Source organism: Drosophila ananassae, chromosome 2R (genome assembly GCF_017639315.1).
Source record: "Drosophila ananassae strain 14024-0371.13 chromosome 2R, ASM1763931v2, whole genome shotgun sequence".
NCBI lineage: Eukaryota > Metazoa > Arthropoda > Insecta > Diptera > Drosophilidae > Drosophila > Drosophila ananassae.
In genome coordinates this window covers 1,757,270-1,775,490 of record NC_057928.1, presented here as the reverse complement: position 1 = coordinate 1,775,490, position 18,221 = coordinate 1,757,270, and the positions used below count along the sequence as shown (strand labels likewise).

Below are 18,221 nucleotides of genomic sequence, written 5' to 3'. Positions count from 1 at the left end.
GTGCGTTACGCACGCCCTGTGCCTTTAGGACAGTGTTGGGCAACGAGGTCGCCGAATTATAACCCATATGGGAGCTGGTCCAGTAGAGGTCAGAGCTGGTCAATATAGCCCAAACCGACAGTAAGGCCAAAAGCTTGGCCAACTAGCAGAGCCAATGGAAGGAGTCAACGAAAGGTCTCTGGAAGTTTTGGCTCATCCAGGATGTTGAAATGTGGTCCGGAAGAAAGGTCTGGTGAATTTTTATCTGACATAGGTTCTTAGCGGACAAGGTTGCTTCCGAAGTTACCTTATGCGCTTTGGACACGAAAGTGAAGACAGTGGTTATCACAGTGGTAATGGTGTGATAAACGACCCCCTCCATGTCCTCTTCGACTCCGCTTCATGCGAAGCATTGCTTTACGGCCGTATTACACTACACAGCCTCTAGCCCCGGTATAAGTCATACTCTTGTATAGTAGTCTGATAAGGTAAAGGGTCTTTCAACGCCAAGGTAAAGGGATGCGCCAATGCTAAAATTGAATAAAACAAGATAATATTAACGAAATTAATTTTTAATTTGAAATAACCATTTATTCCACCAGTCGTCGTTCCGGGATGGCTCACTGAGATCGAACTTTCGCTGGTCCCTAATCCAGGTTGGTCGCGAGGAGACACACCGCCTATGCAGGACATGCGGAATTGGTACCTGGCAGTAGGACAAGGGCAGGAAGGGACTTCCCACCTTTCACGTCTGACCGGTCTGTTTGTCGTATTTGAGACTAGGCTACCTGCTGTGGTTGTCTAATGGCCAGTCACGCCACGGATCACGGATCATTTCGCACTCGCTTATATTCGCGTACTTGACGCTTTTTACAGCTCTTTTAAGGAATCTATTCCTTTTCATTGTCGGATCTCCAAAGGCGGTCCTCCAACTCAACACTCACAACTTCCTAAGAAGACTTCCTCCTGGGTCGCTCCAGTGGATCTTGTTAATTAATTTTCATTAATTCTACTCCAGCAGTTCCCGATGGCGGGTTCCCTTTCGTGGCGCTTTGATTCTTTTGACCCAGAACCTTTTCTGTTGTTATGCGTGGTCCCGGATCACTTTTATGGATCGCCCGTTCCGCGCCGTTTTCAATTTTTTTCCCCCCGCTGTCGCTTGCCCGCCTTCCCATCCAAGGACTGCTACGTTCCACGGCGTTTCTGCCTCACGGCACTTTCCGTCCGTACAAGGGCTGTTCTACTTTCGCTATCTCCCGTTCTCTCTGTACTGACCACTCGGATACCTCCCCTTCTGACTGACCCCCCTAAACTTTCTCTTCCTTGGCTTGCCAAGTAAACCCTGTCACATGTCTTCGCGGGTGGGTAGATTTAATCTCCTCACATGATCAAAAGAACTCATGAGGCAATATACGTGTTTATTACTTTTAATTTTTTCTTCTTCTGCTTTAAGGTAAATTTAGTTTAAAATATTTGAGCACAAAGACTTTGGGACCCAGGGCACTACCTTGAGGTAGTTAATAATTTTTTGTGGGCTCTGATATATGGTTTTATACGAGATAAAAGGCATTTTTCGAAAAGCTTTCAGAGGCATCGTAGCAGACTTATTGGTCTGTACGATGTTGAATTAGTTTTGTCTCTAACTATCATCCTGCGGAATTTCTATTTGAGGTGATTATTTCGCTCAGTTGACTTAAATGTGGGTAGGCTTGCTGCAGTAGAAATATGGAACTAGTTAGTAATAGCTTTCCTATGTAATCGCACAGTGCATTTTAGGCATCTTGTTGAGGACTTAAAAGATATTGCGTAAAGCTTTCTTGAATAGCTTCTTAGATGCTGGCGATCTATTGGCTTGCCAGGTGCTATGCCGACGTCTTTTTTTTTAGAAGAAGCTGTTCAGTTAAAAGGTTTAAAGATTCATTTGTACCTTTAAGTGTTGAAATATTAGAAATATAAAGCCAGTAAACTGGTGTCATAGAAATGTTGCCGCTGTAGGTAGTTTGTTACAAGACTTTTGTGAAACGCTTGAGCTGGTTCCATCATACACTCTACAAATCTACCGATTTATTTGTGAGCTGTGTTTCCGATAGCAGTATAAGGTTCAACATATATTTAATAACACTAATTTAATCCTTTCAATGTTTGTAATTATTTCCTTAAATATAAGAATTTGGCAAAATCTGCTTTACTCGTATTTCTCTAGACTTTTTTGACCACACCGTGCCACTTTGCGTTTAAAGTCGATGTAAGATTCTCTTTCCTCTTTTGCGGCGTCTGCGTTTGCTGGAGACTAGAAATTACAGATTTTGTTCAACATTTGGGTGCCATATTTCTGTAACAAACTTATTAGAAATGGTCTCAGAAGGAAAAATATCTTCTTTTGTGCCTTAAAATATCCTTCTATAAAAGTAACTTCATTAAAAAATATACGATGAAGAATATATATTTCAGTGTTACTAGGAGAAAATATTTTTTTTAGGTTACATTACTTGAGGTAATGTATGTAATATGTAATATTCTTCTTTAAGTTACCTCGATAAAAATTAAGTATTTAATAGTAACTTAGGAATTTAATAGTAAATAGTGAAATCGAAGAAACCGTCAACTGGTAGGATTACAAGCTACGAGGTCAGACCGAGTGCGAAGACGCAAAGGTCGACGGATATGGAGCGATCCAGTCGAAGATAAGGAAATGCAGCCGTCTTGCCGACATTTTGCTGGTGCGACTTTGAAGCTTCTAAAGGGAGCTGGGAACTGCTTTTAATACGGTTTCAAGCACGTAACGATCCGTATGCATAAGTTCGATGCCACGGACAGAACTGTAGCCATGAAGCAAGAGACTGATGCTTAGGAAGCAGATTTTAACAAAGGGAGCCATCTGAAGAGGGACGCTTTGAAAATATATCATTTGAGGTCATCCTGGAGGATTATATCCCGAAAGAAAAAAACCTGACGAGGGCTCTTAATGTCGTCGACATAGTGACGTTTAGGCGGAGATTTCTGTGGTGAAGAATCTATGAAATGTCTTTGACAGCTCCAGATTAGTCTCCACCTTCTATTTAACCTGGTGGAGATTGTTGTCGATGTAGCCCTCATCCAAGAACCTTTTTTTCCAAGGTGACAGGATTCTCGGCATCAGAGTATTGGTTATTGACTGGGAAGAGGGGTCTGCTGGCTATTGTAAATGCGGTTAAAGTTGCGAGAGCTATCACAGGAAAATTTTCACACACGATAAGCGACAGCATGACGGACATTCTAGGGATGCTGTCAACATGGGCAAGTATGAACGGTACAGGTGTTAATCCATCAATCCAGAAAGAAAAGTGCTACTGCTGAACGTCGAAGCGTTACTCGGCGAGTGCGTTGACGACTAGGTTTCTTGTAACTCTTCGCCTACTAACGTCAAATAATCTTCTCGAACCACTTCAAACCGGTCGTTAAGCATTGGTCTTTAAAGAGGGATAGCCATCTCGACTCTGCGCGCAAAGTTCCCATATATGTTGCCTAGTATAAAACGGAACCTTACTTCCTTCAGCACGGTTACATCAAAGCTCCTCGATAACGTCCTTCATCCTTTCGTCCGTTGTCTTAGGAAAAGTATTAAGTGGTCTTCCATAGGTACCGGCAGCATACTTCGTCTAGGCGGTCCCTTTTTCCATGCATTCACCAGGTTTCCGGGTTTGTTGGGACAGTCCATACTCTCTAGAAATATTCGTGTTCAGTGTCCCGACTCGGGAACTCAAGTACGTCAAGGAAACCGATAGGGGGACACCATGGTCCAGTTAGAGGACTCCATACGCATCTGGCAGTTCGTATGCATGGACAGTGGAGATCTTGGCAAACAATCCAGAACGACGACTGGTAAGCGGCGAGGGGATAAGCACCGACGGAGACAAACAGAAATCGTCGGAGGATCAGAGAGGATCCGGAGAAGGAAGAAAACTTATAATTGAATCTCTCATTTGTTCTATGTTACAGTGGTTATGTTAACGTTACTGTGTGGAGTAGTAACGAACTATGTTCGGTTGTTGTTCGAGACATACTTTGTCCAAGAGAACGTGCCCCCTTTATAGGAGGTTCATGACAATATTTACATTTTGTCGATTAAGTTTATAGAAACAAATTGGTTAATAGTTCATATCACTTGGTTAGTAACATACCGTCGGTTGAATCAGTGAATCAATGTATTGGTAGGACAGGTACAAAAGGCTATAATATACTTCTTGTACTTCCTACAAGTCAGCTCCCAGATTACGCCTCCGTTTGAGGCGGCTCGGTTAGCTATAGTGGAAGGTCTTGGAACTAGGTGCCAACACTAGACAAACAACAGTAAAATATTAGCCCCTTTCTAGCCAATTAAAACTTGAACACGTTTAGTTAATTCATTTAATGCTTTTAATGTATAAAATTATTTATATAAATATACAAATATGGGCAAAATCTGCTTCACGAGCACTCTTCTTGACTTTTTCGGACACACCGAGCCACTTTGCGCTTAAAGTCGATGTAAGATTCTCGCCACTCTTTTGCGGCATCGACGTTTGCTGGGGACTCGTCATTAGGATCGGCCAGCATTGAAATTACCGATATCAATATTGTTTCTACCGTATGCACGGGTAACCAGCGCTCAGAAGCTTTTTCATAGCCCCACTTATCATCTCCGGGCTCATGTAAAATAGATATGCAAACATCTCCATTTTTTTCAATATTTGGGTGCCATATTTCTGTAACAAACTTCATTCGGGGTGGTCTCAGAGGGTATTCTTTTGGAAAATAAAGATGTGCCTTAAAAAATCCTCCTTCGCTGTGGGTAAAAGCGTAAGAGAACAAATAAAATTAATTATTAAAAAATTTATGAAGTATAGTAGATAGGAATTTTTTGTAGGAATTTTTTGAATGTAATAATCTTATCTGGGTAAAGTTAGCCAGATAAAAATAAAATATTTAATCGGTAGTAACATAAGAATTTTCCCGTTGCATTATATTGCAGCTTTTATAATTTTTGACAAAAGTATGTAAGGCAATGTACCCTATCTTCGACCCTATATAGTATTATTACTATACTAATATAGTATTAGTATAGTATCGACCCTATATACGAATTATTGATCTGCGGTACTTTTTCAATCTACATAGGTCTGTCTCTGCACATATTCTAATTTTCATTACACGTTGTATATGTCAGAGCGACCGGGATAAGTCAAGTATATATGCTATATCTGCCAGGCAACAGGTTAAAACGATCAGGATCGAACCAACTTTGGAGTTTTTGAAGATTTTAGTTTGACATTGTCTAATTATGTTGTTTTTAAGTGTAAAAAGTATTATAAATGTTTTAATATTTAAGGGGGTCATCCCATATGGAATCCCTTTTTTCAAAGATTTTTTTCTGCGACCAGTGAATATTGATTAGATGGAACTTAATTTTTTTAATATTTATTTTAAGTGTATGAATGCAAATCTTCAACTAAAAATATTATTTACATCAGTTACACTTCCTCCAAAATGCAGTCTGATTATCTTATATGAAAAAAAAAAAAAATAAATGTAGCTAATCTAAATTTACGGAATGAAATAAAATCAATTGAATATAGGCGAAGGTTATTAAAGGAATATATAAGACTGCACTTTTGGTAGACATTTGAAAAAGTTGAAATTTTTTTTTGGTTTTGTAATAATAAATGTTTGAGAAACGATACTCTGCGCTCGAACAGATCCTTCTTTTAAGTACTGTATGTTTAAAACAACTTTGAATTTTCAAAAGTCTATTTGCTTCCGTATTCAAAACATGTTACAAAAGCAATTTATAAAGCAATTTCATAAATAAATTCTGTAAGTCACTGGAAGGAATCCTATAAAGATAGATGAATTTTATTCACCCTGATGCGGGCGGATCCATCGGCAGAATCCACCCCAGGAAAAAAAATGGAAAAAACCGTCAAGTGATAGGACTACAGGAAAAGAGACCGCACCAAGTGCGAAGTGTCAAGGGTCGACGGAAATGGAGCGATCCCACCAAAGACGGAAGCGCAGCCACGGTCGACTAGCCGATCCTTTGCTGAGGTGAGGTGGAATACTTCCTAAGGTTGGATAATGAGCTACACGGCGATTCGTTGATGAAAAGCGGAAGAACGCGGAAAACTGCCATCAGACTGCGAAGATGTCTCACAGAAGTCAAGAGGGCAACCTCTTAAAATATCTTATCTTATCTCTATATGTTCTTAAAAGTGCACTCTTAAACTATACCTATTTGAACAAAATATATTTAAAAGACAATAGACCTCATGAAAGGACTCTTGCAAAACTCACTTTATATCTCTTTTCAAAAATAAAATTTGTTGTTTTTTTTTTTTTTTTTAATTTTTAAATAAAAGTTCGCTTTTTAGGTTACTTACAATTTCACGTTATAATGGTAAAAATTAATTATATCATATCAAAGTGTCGTGGATTTTATGCGCTTGCGTTCGATTTTTGTTCTTGTTCTTCTTGTTTCTTTCTTTTAGCATTCACTTTGTGATTAAATATTAAACTTATTCAGTGTTATTAAATATTAAACTTATTATATAAATATTAAACTTATTATACCTCCTAAAATCTCAAGCAATACGCATACAACTCCTGACCAACCAATCTTATATTCCTTGCATCTCTCTCTGAAGAGTTTTTTATTGCATCTTCAAAGGGTTAAAATAGATTATTCGCCAGCCCCCGATGGAATACCAGGCTGTGGCCTAATATACTGCACCAGTGCTCTGTGGAAACCTCTACATAAACTTTCAACTTATTTTTCGAAACTTCGACTAATCCTCTTAAATAAAAGGAATCACACTTCCTTTGTAAAAAAAAGATAAAAATCCGATGATGCAAACTAAAGAGGCATATCTAAAATAACAGTTATTCCAAAGATATTCGAAAAAATAATCACTCCTCATTTGCAACGCCCTTGCTCTTTTATTGGAGTTGACATCTATTGTCATAGATGGCTTCTAAAAAGAACTTTAGTAAAGCATTTGATTCAGTTAATCACTCAATCCTGTTGACTAAACTGAATCTTTTGGGATTTCCTACAGATCTCTTTATGTGAGTCCCTCAAAAAAGCTATCTTGGCCCGTTACTGGTTACTCTTCTTATTAATGACTTGCCCCCTGCTTTAATAAATTCGTTGGTACTCATATACGCAGACGAAGCTTTGTCTGCAATTAAAATCCCTTTCTGCTCAACGCCCGAGCTCGATAAATTTCAACAATGGTGTTTAGCTAATAATTTAATACTTAATGAATTAAATTTTAATTTTATGTCTTTTCATCGTTCTATTCCTCTCCAGGCTACGTCCTATCACATGTTAATTATCTCTGACTCAGGTCAGGGTAATGTAAACCTTAAATTTTCCGACCATATTTCCTTAATATGTAATAAAGCTTAAATTGTTCTTTGTTTAATAAAAAAGATTTTCAATAGAATTGAACGACCCCTATACATATTACTAAAAGCTTATTTATATATTTGGTCCGTCCGATACTAGAGTACGCTTCATGTGTCTGGTGTTCCCAATATGGGGTTTATCAAAACCGCATAGAATGCGTGCAAAGGAAATTCTTATTATTTGCTCTTAGGGGACTTAGCTGGAATGAAAAATTTGCATCTTCCTTCGTATCATAGCAAACTTTTAATAATAAAATAACCCTTTAACAAATCGTAGAACGAAACTGTGTGTTTTCCAACCAAACCTTGTCAATGGTAATGTAGCTACCCAGCACCTACTAACACGCTTACATTTTTAGGTACCAAATAGAAGAACTCGAAACTCGGAAAATTTTTACCATATCTTGAGATATTAGCAGTCTCTATTGCTATTGCAAATATTGCAATGACTGTTTCAAACGGTATCATAGGTATCACTCTGAAAAAAGTATCATAGATGAACCACTGCAAGATGTGCATAATTTTATGCTGATTCATGATGAGTTTATGCAATGAATAGGACCTACTTTCTAAAATGCCCAATTAAACTGCACTCTTAACGCTTAATAATTTGTAGAGTGTATGTCGGTTTTTATTCTAAGTTATTTGGACTTCTAAATAATGTATCATCAAAAATAGCCCCATTGTTCCCATTTTCGAGACGTTCACTTCGGAGATTCCTTGGAAGAATATTATTCCTGTATGCTGTAAGAATTTTAGATTAAGTAGGTAAAAGCAAACTTTCTAAGTTTTTTATAAAAGCACTTAACTGAACTTTTTTTTCGACAAAAAGCTCGGGAATAACTCCACAAGTAAAAAACATTTTTTCTTCTTAACTTCACGTATCTGGTTTGGCGGGACCGAAGATTATATATGTACCTTGCAGTTAGGTAGCAGCTTTTATTATATATATATATATATATATTTATAATATATATAATTATATATTTATATTTAATTTATAATTATATATTTAATTATAATTATGAAGATGAAGATTATGAAGATTTATATTTATGAAGATATATCGAATCGTATATAGTTGGCAGATCCTAATGAAAATTTGAGTATCAATTTTACAACGAAATTCCCAACCCTTAGAAACTCCCAACCCTCTAACTTAAACAAGGGTATAAAAATCACCAAAGTTATGGCATTTCCGATCAATCAGTTATGGCAGCTATAGGATATAGTCGATCGATCCCGGCCGTTCCGACTTATATACTCCCAAACAAAAGAAGGATGTGTGCAATGTTTCAACTTGATAGTTTTAAAACTAAGAGACTAGTTTGCGTAGAAACAGACAGGCGGACATGCTCATATCGACTCAGGAGGTGATCCTGATCAAGAATACGTATACATTATAGGGTGTCTCCTTCACTGCGTTGCACACTTGACTGTATAAAAAATCAAATTAGCAGCGTTTAATCTTCATAACTAAATGCACGGATTGAATTAGAATCATGTAAATGTACTAAAATATGTTGGAAACTTTTCTGTTGTTTTTTTTTGCTATAAAAAATCTAATTTTAAATTCAATTAAATTCTTGTGTAAAGTGAGTGGAAATAACATCCGTTTCATGCCATTCCGGAAGTTAACTATAAAAAAAATGTAAGGACCTAAAGCCCAATGAAGTGCATGGTAGAGCGGCGCTTTAAAAAATTATTCTGCATGAAAAGATTGAACTAGAAAGTGTTGCAAATGTGAAGTTTTTAATTTTGTGATCGTTGACAATTGCATCTAAATTTGGCAGCATAAGATTATTTCCCTTTTTTTATGCAAAGAAATAACGAAAAATTTCTCCAACATAAGGGGTTTATGAAGATATTGGAGATATTTCTTTCTTATTAGAAACACTTAGATCAGATAAAGAAGATGATGTTAGGTTATTAAGTTAGTAAAAGTCAGCCTTGCCGCTGATATCAATTAAAACCTCAATCGTGGTGTAATACGGATCCTCAGGGGTTGAACAGGACAAAACTCTGGAAAGGGTGATTCCATCCAGATCAGATAATAACTTAAGTCTTATGCGGACATAAAGAATTTCTGACAAACATGCTAACCTAGCCTAAAATCCTAGCCGAGCCGAGGGTTAAAATCCTAGCAACTACCAAATTAAAATTTGTGTTCTTTCTGCTTTTTTTTTAATTGTTTCAAAAAAAATATATATACTAGAAAAAATTAATTACTAAATTGTTTTCCGTTCCGTTCGTTGTTTTCAAGCCACCACACTTTCCTGTTATTTTCACACACCGCCCATAACTCACCACTCAGAGCCAGCCTCTCAACTACTGGACAAAACTTTTGAGAGAAAAAGTTTAGCATTCGTTTGGCAGAACGTCATTCATGGGATCCGGTTCGAGACTCCCGTAAGGAAACAAGAAAATTCGATTCTTTTTTTCATTTTTTATGTAGAATATATTTGTCCAACCCGAAAAAATACTATTGTTAAACAGTTTATTTATACATTGTGCCATTAAACGTAAAATCGCAAGTCAATATCTTGAAAAAAAAAGAAAGTTTAGCTGACTTAAGGGGTTAGGTTTGGCAGTTTAAAAAAAATTAATTTTTTTGTATTGTCTTATAAATTTCTACAAATCTTAAAAATATTCTTTTAAATTTTCAAGTTGATTCGAATAAAAGTTTCGGAGATACAGCATTGAAAAGGATGGCACTCGAGGTCAGGTATAGGCAGAGCGCAAACTTTAAACGCGTTTTTCTCAAAACTATGTTTTCAAAGTCGGTTGACAAGATTTCTCGGAAACTACTCAACCGATCTTGATCAAACTTTGGACAGGCCTTCAAGATACAACTAATTTTGATGATCACAACTATTTAAAAAAAAAAAATGTTTACCAAACTTCACCACAATTTGAATTTTTCCCAAAAATCCAATTTTCCATTTGATTTTTTTTCCTTCGTTCAGTTTCTAGTTTTAGGTCAGTACTAAAAGAAAATATTTTATTTTTTTATTTCACACGATTCTGTCGGGAATTGTGCTGTCAAAGCGAAGGCACCCTTTTCCCGAGGGATCACCAGAAATGGCGTTTCAATGGCTGACTGTTTAATATTTCTTTCTGAAAGTTTCAGAAATTCTTCTTTAAATGTGGATATTTAAAAAAACTTAAAAGTTGTAATAAAATTTTTTATTCCTCAGATAAAAAAAAATTATTGAAAATAGTCAATTTTTGGCCTGAACACACATAACCCCTTAATCAATCGCAGATCAATTGTTTATTGTTAAAAAGACCCTCAACTACTAGCCAAAATTTTTGAGAGCCAGAAGCTTTTTGTTCTTCTTTTTTTGTCGACTCCCGTGTAAAGCTGGGCCTTCCCACCCTGAGTTATATAATAACTTAAAGATAGATAAAAAGTAAATTTTTTGACATACTAAAGTGTATCTGGTGGTCCAATTATTAAAACTTCCCATCGAAATATATCATTTTCATCAATTAAACCGGCTGAAAATCCTTCTACTGGATTTTTGTTTAATTCTGAAACGGGAAAAAATTAAGGAATTATTAGTTTGTCGCGTGATCTTATGTAACAGAACATTGTATCCATTTTTATATTAGTTATCCATATTAATTACATTTAAATGTTATATTAGGTGATCTAGTAAAAAATAAAAACAAAACTCTGTTGTTTATATTTTTTTTTTTTTAGGCTAAATAGCTTAGACCAAAAACTTGCGCGGTCTGAAATTTTTCGTACTGGAGGTTTTAACGACTTCATTAAGTATATACATACATTTTTTTATTAAGGTAATTAAAGGTAATAATATAGAAGTTAAACTAAAACGGATAAAGTAATCCTTAAAACAATTAATGGTCAGTCATGTTGAAAGTCGTGTGGAAAACAAATTAAAACAATTTTTTTTTCGGTCTTAAACTTTCAAACTTGTTTTCTGGAAACTTATTTTTTTCAAACAAATTGACTGCCTTTAGATTGGCCGATTTTAGGACATCAGTCCTAGAACCCAAGGATACCCTTGCGGTGAAATTGCAGCTTATATCCTAAGATTTATGTATATCGCAAATAACATTATGAAATTTGTAAACTCTAACTACTCATGTTTACATACCAATTACCTCATAAACATTAACCAGGCATTAATGCTCTCTAATATAGATTATGGCCCACACAAAAAAACCACTACCTCCCTAACTAACCAAAAAAAAGGTGGATTTACACGGACGTCTCCTTCGCTGTTGTTAGTGAAAGAAACATCATCGCTGGAGGCCTCCTTTCTGCATATAATTAAGTTTTCACCGCCGAAGCTTTTGCAATTTTAAAAGTTTGCGAGTTCGCAAGCAAGTAATTCAGAACTAAATTTGATGTCATCATAGGGAAAAAAAAAAAGCTGCCAAACAAGTTGGGTAATTTTTAGACGCTCTAGTAGGTTTTGGGTGTGTTGATAGTCTGGCTTTTATATGTGACTTATCTCCACAGTGTTGTAAATTCACAGGTTTTATATCCAGGTCTCTCTAAATTTTTTAGTTACGGGTGTACCAGTCGGCTTCAGTTATTCTTATCATATTTGATGGTACGTGTTGTATGATTTCTATTTCCTTCTGCTTGCGTTTTGCCACAGTTTTTGGTCATGATTGTTTTTTAATAGGAGTTATAGAGTGAAACTTTATTTTAAAGTGTATGTAAAATACATGTAAAATAATCTTAATATGCTTAGCTGCAACTGTTGTTATCAGCATGTATTCTTGTCTGTTTTGTCTCCCAGTTTTACATGCGCTTTATTATTATTAGTAGCGTATGCACTTTGGTAGAGCTTTTGCGCAAGCTCTTGGTTATGCGTTTGTGCATTGATTGGATTTGCCATTTGACATTGATTGGAACAGCATAGATTAGGGTTAAATTGAACCCAAATAAAAACCCAAATTGAAAATCTTAATTGAAACGCGTCTATTTATTCGGCTGCTATTAAAAACTATTAAAAGCAGAACATTTGGTGACCCCGACGTGATTTTATCTCGGTTGATTCTTGTGATCAGGTGAAGGTTGCCAAGCGCTCCATGGGAATCGCTGCCCACTCCACACTTTTCGACGGTGCCAGTGTATCGCCAATGACAGACAAGCCAGCCCCCTCCTTACCTCCGTTGCCGATGCCAACATTCAGCGCCGCCAAGCCGAGTGTACGGATTATTGTGGCTTTTTTAAGACCAGGATTGACAGCCATCATCACCTTACGAAAATGGAAAAGTTCCGGTGGCTCATTTCATGACTGCGGGAGTCAGCCTTGGAGAAGGTAAGAGCTCTGGAAATTACCGACGCGAACTACGATGTGGCCCTTGTAGTAATCGGCGTTTAATATTCCTGCCTCACATTAATGAGATCCTGCAGCTTCGTGTGGTACAGCTAGGGTATGTTGCTACTTTTTGGGAGCAGATTATTCTCCAGAAGTTAGACACTCTCGCCGGAAACAACGACAGCGTTTCGTCTTGGGAGTCCATGGCACAATTCTAAAAGCAAAGGTGCCGGACCATTGAATGCGTCAACTTTTTTTTTTAGCTGCGTATCCACCAGCTAACCAAGTGGGTCGAGGTAGATCGTCGAATAACTAATCTTCGGGCATGGTTATTAGCGCCAGTCCTGCTCTATGCGCCCTTTGTGGTGTTTCGGCGAACGAGCTTCCTTCTTGTCCAAAGTTCAGTGCTTTGCCAATTGAGGAATGGTACGATGTGAAGTGCGGCGTCTGACTCGCTGTTTTGTTTGCCTAGAGATTGGACATCTGCTCGCGGATGGTCGGCTTCCCGCTGCTCGACGTGCAATTTCCGTCATCATTTCCTCGTGCACCTTCGCGGGTATGTTTCCCTCGCACAAGTCTTACGTCCTATCGGAGCAGTTTCTGTGGCGAACCCATCCCGCTCAATTAATACTGTTGTAACCCAGGATCGCAATCCTGAGCTAGTGCTCCTGCCAACAGCCAATGTACTCGTTCGTGGTCGATCTGGAGCCTTCCTGCCATGCCGAGTTTTATTGGATTCCGGTTCACAAGTGCCAAAACCTAATAACTCTATAGAGCTCTAATAGAGAACAGAGTGAATCGGTTCTTAAGGGGGTATTGAAGTCTAGAAATTTGAGAATATTAAAAAACAAAATTTTTATAATTCGATAGTTTTTATGTTTAAAATTATTTCCATAAAAGTATTTTTCAAAACTCAAATTATTTTCAAAGTTATAGTCGTTATCGTGACGTGGCAACTAGATCGGTTGACCGAAAGGCTCGAACTTTAAATTTTTTCGAAACATTTTTCTCGAAACTATTTTTTTGTTCCGGTAGCCATTGTATCTCAAGTTATAATTAGTCAATTTGGTTCAATAGTCTTTAAACATATCTCTATCACTTGAACCAATAAAAAAAAATTGAAATTTATATTTTTTAAAAATTTGACAATATATTGTGAAAATCTTCTTACCTTCTCTTTTAGGTAGCCGTCTTTTTATAAAAAAAATAAATTCTTTTTTTTCGTTTTGCTGCTTTTTTCCCGGGAAATTTTGCAGATTGGATTAATATGATGCCCAAAATGGAAAGTCCCAGCTTGAGACAAAAGCTGCGGCTTATGGAGACCTACAAAAACTGAAGGCTGTCGCGAGCTGGACGCTAGTGAGGCTCCTCGTTGAGCAGAGAGCCGCATTTCAGGATACTCCGTGTAACCATACCGGGGCTTATACAACGATGGTTCGTTACCAGCAGTACGGAACTCGGCAACAGCCGCTTGCACTTAGTTTGGTATGTGAGCGTTCTTTGGACTGCGCGATTTGGCCACCGTATCCTGTCTGCAACTTGACAATTCTATAAAATAACACGAGCGACCCCACGTGTTAACTAATATATATGGTACCATCCTGCCAGATGGCTTCAAAGCTAAATCAAAAGAAAACGCAAGAGTATCTAAAAGCCGATGCAGCACACAAAGGTCTCTGCGACCTGATGCTAAGAAATTCTTTTCCATTTTCGTTGTATGAAATGTAAAGGCCGCGTTTCAAACACTACACAGATTGATCCTAAAAGATTTATACATTTTATTATATACTTCTATGTTGCCATCTCTTCCTTCGGATGCAAAGTAGATGTACTTTTTAGACACACACATACGAAAAAATTAATATACTTCTCATTTAAGAATCTACTTAAGGGGGCAGGATGGTTTCCAAGGTTGAAAAAAAAAGATTTTTTGCGATTTTTTTTTTTATTTCTGAGTGATTATATATAATTATTCAATTTTTTTACACGATACATGGCTATAATTGGAGAGTATCTAGGAATTTTTTTGGAAAGAAATAATTATTATTTATCCCGGGACGGGCACACGGCCGGAGTCGCTGCAAAAAATTGTTATCTTGGGGTGCGTAAAGTCTGGCCTTACAGTGTTATCGGAAATAAAAAAAATGAATTAATTTATTTAAAATATTAGTTTCTTGTGCGGATGAAGTTTCTTGTGCGAAACCATTTTGAAAAATATGCGATTTTAATTTTTGGAGCGGTTGTAAAGTCGGAAGTCCCATTTTTATACCCTTGCAGAGGGTATTATAATTTTGGTCAAAAGTGTGCAACGCAGTGAAGGAGACATCTCCGACCCTATAAAGTATATATATTCTTGATCAGGATCACTGTCCGTCTGTCTGTCTGTCGGTTTCTACGCAAACTAGTCTCTCAGTTTTGGAGCTATCGAGTTGAAACTTTGCACACATCCTTTTTTTCCTTGCAGGTAGTATATAAGTCGGAACGGCCGACTTATAGGTATGCCATAACTTTGGTGTGTTTTAAGTTAGAGGGTTGGGACTTTCCACACGTGTTATATTTGACCAAAATATCTATGTACAAAATTTCATAAGGATCGGCCGAATATATCCTATAGCTGTTAAGAACGATCGGAATTGGCATAACTTTGGTGTTTTTTAAGTTAGAAAGATGGGACTTGGTACAGATTACTCTTTGGGCAAAATAATTGAATGCGCCAAATTTCATATGGATCGGGCGACTATATATGATCCGCTATATATCTAATAATATAAGATGCGTGGCGCCACCTAGCGGACTGCGACTCAACTGCAAGGGTATATAAACTTCGGCTCCGCCCGAAGTTAGCTTTTCTTTCTTGTTACATAAAAATTAGCCCATTATTGCCCGAAAAAATGGTAAACAAAAATTAAAAAAAAAAGCGTTCGTTCATCCGCAAGTATTTATTGTATAAAAGATGTGTAAAAAATTGTATCTAGATCCGAGCGTTAGTTTTTGAGTTACGCTCGGATAAAGTTGTTTTGAGAAAAACGCGACTGAAGTTTAAAAAAAAATTGAAAGTATATGGATAGAAAATAACTAGAAAATCGGAATCTCAGCGAGCCTTAGTCCGATCGACATGAAACTTTCACAGGATATTCTTGAGATAATGTTCTATTATACAAAAATTTTTGGAAGTCTCAATCCATCCTTCCCCCTTAATAAAGCTAATGAATTATATCCATATTTCTATTTAGTTTTGATTTTAGCGAAGTTGACAGTTTTTAACAAAACGATTTCGACGCCAAAAATTGTATTTTAAAATGTATCAATATTCGTCACTTCAATTATTTATGAATACAAAAAACATATAAAAATATTACAAAAACTTAAACACAAAATTTGAATTTCTGACTTTAACATGCTTTATATATAAAAAATATATCATAAACATACAAAAAAAAAACCATTATTATTAATAACGTGTTTTAAGCTTCATCCATATTTGACGGCTTTGTTAATTATGTTTAAAACTTCGAAAAATGTATACAATTTTTAACAATAAAAAAAATTTATTTTTAAAAATTTTGTTTCAACAGAGGTACACATGTATGTACTAAATATATGTAGAATAAATGCTCAATTATGGAACTTTAACTTACATCCCTATGTTTATATTTTATGTATGTTTAATAACTGCATTGCCCATCCATATGCATTTCTGAACTTACATACATACATATCTATGTATGTACATCAAAAGAAGTTTTAAATTGCCGGCTTATGCACTAAATTCTTACATTGATACGTGTATACATATGTATGTATATAAAGATAAGATTTACATATATTAAATACACATACATAAATTTTTAAATATTAACACAGACAATGTCTACCCAACGTGTGTATCGTGGTTAAATTGAAGAACATAATATGTACATATTTACCTATGTAAAAGCATACACAAATTTTTTAAACTTGGTTGTGAAATTGAAATAAATTTATTATAATGCATAAACAAATTCTTTTTGAATATTTTAATAATCAATTAAAATGAAGAACTTATTCTTTATTAGACTAACCTGCCAATTGCTTCTTTAATAGTAAAGATGACTGAAGTTCTGACATTCTATGTAATTCTTTATCTTTTGTTTAATACATTCACCGAATAAAACAACAATGTCTCAGATTCTGTAAGCACACCTACAAAAAATGAATAATAAATCGACAAATTTATTTTTTTTTAATTCTAAACTAATATATTATAAGACAGAAACAGAGTTAAATTAGGAACGTTGGAATAGAACAATTAATTTTGAATAGCTTTATTACAGTCGCTTTTTAATGTATGTAGCATTAAGCTAACATTTAGAATGAAAGAAAGGAAGGTTATTTTATAATGCAAGAAAAGCGATATATAAGTATATATTTTTTTTGTAAAATAAAACAAATAATAATAAAAAAAAAGCAAAATATTAATTATTGACTTTGAGGTCATTAAAATGGATAAGTCATAAGATATGAGATCCATATTAATATTTTTAAAGAAAGGCCCTATAATTGACAAACTATGACCAACTACTGCGCTAAGGATCCAACTTGCTAAGGTTGTGGACCTGTTCAATGGCAAATATAACAACAAAATCTGCAGTTTATCCGAGGCCGGTAAGTGCGGAGGTAACCAAACCGCCACCAACAGAGGCTGCCTAGAAAGATCTGAAAAAAAGCACATCAAAATGAGTAGGAGTCTTAACAATCAATAATAAAAACTAACTACCGGAATCGTAATAAAACAGCTTTAAAGCTACGCTATCTATCTTGCAATAATGTCTAATGAATAGTTGTAAGATTTTTGATGCAGGCAGGAAAATTCAATACCGATGCACAAAATCACAAATACAATAGTTTTTTTTATTTCCAATCCAACAACAAAATGCCTTCGCACTAGGCCTAAAAGACTTGAAACTAAGTTAAGCGTTGTTAAGCTATGCAAAGTTGTCATTGTAACTTGCCTTGCCTATGCTGGGAGCAGTACATGTATATGACTTCGCTCTACCCATATGACAGAGTAATCAAACAACAACAAAAAGAACCAGAGCAAGGGGGCTGGGCATCCCTGGTCTATACGATGTCGGAGTTGTGTGGATTTTCTCGGGCTTCGGTATCATCATAATGAAAGATTCTTAATGATAGATATAGACGACCTCAATAGCGTAACTTGTTATCAAGTTACCATTGGTCGCCACAGGGAGCAATTTTTGGTTTAAGCTAGTGACTCTTTTGATTTCGTTCGGTCAAACAGATGTAGCTGGCATAGGTGTACGTTCTGGCAGAATTGGTGGCAGGACAAATGAATTTGTGGCAGGCTGGAAAGCACTTTGGAAATGTGTAGCGAATGTTTCAGCTCTGCTTCGGTCGTTGTGGACCCACCATTCTGGAGAGTTATTTTATCGGTGTTTTTGTTTTCATCGCAGCATTTAAATTTGGGTGAGCCTTCTACAAAGGGTTCTTAAGCCGTTGTTGTGAAGATGGTGATTG

The 18,221-nt window shown here is 36.2% G+C and overlaps 1 protein-coding gene across 2 annotated transcripts; it reads right to left on the bottom strand.

The window, feature by feature from the left end:
• Positions 1-4,351: 4,351 nt before the first annotated feature.
• LOC6502731 (ubiquitin-conjugating enzyme E2 G1) lies at positions 4,352-16,988 on the bottom strand. 2 transcript variants are annotated; one of them, XM_001965798.3, is made up of 3 exons: positions 16,766-16,988; positions 10,833-10,935; positions 4,352-4,783 (listed from the first exon to the last, which is right to left on the bottom strand). In XM_001965798.3, exons 1-3 carry the CDS (start codon positions 16,809-16,811, stop codon positions 4,426-4,428), a joined length of 507 nt encoding a protein of 168 aa, XP_001965834.2. In that variant the 5' UTR covers positions 16,812-16,988; the 3' UTR covers positions 4,352-4,425. The 2 variants fall into 2 exon arrangements, with proteins under 2 accessions (XP_001965834.2, XP_044570365.1); XM_044714430.1 differs by lacking the exon at positions 16,766-16,988 and adding an exon at positions 16,631-16,660.
• Positions 16,989-18,221: the final 1,233 nt, after the last annotated feature.

What these genes read in the sequence shown, in the direction of transcription:
- LOC6502731 (XM_001965798.3), bottom strand. Translation starts at nt 16,811, where the DNA reads ATGTCAGAACTTCAGTCATCTTTACTATTAAAGAAGCAATTGGCAG. An exon ending in ATTAAAGAAGCAATTGGCAG is followed by an intron (nt 10,936 to 16,765) that starts GTTAGTCTAATA and finishes TTCCCGTTTCAG; the next exon opens with AATTAAACAAAAATCCAGTA. An exon ending in GGACCACCAGATACACTTTA is followed by an intron (nt 4,784 to 10,832) that starts GTATGTCAAAAA and finishes TTTTACCCACAG; the next exon opens with CGAAGGAGGATTTTTTAAGG.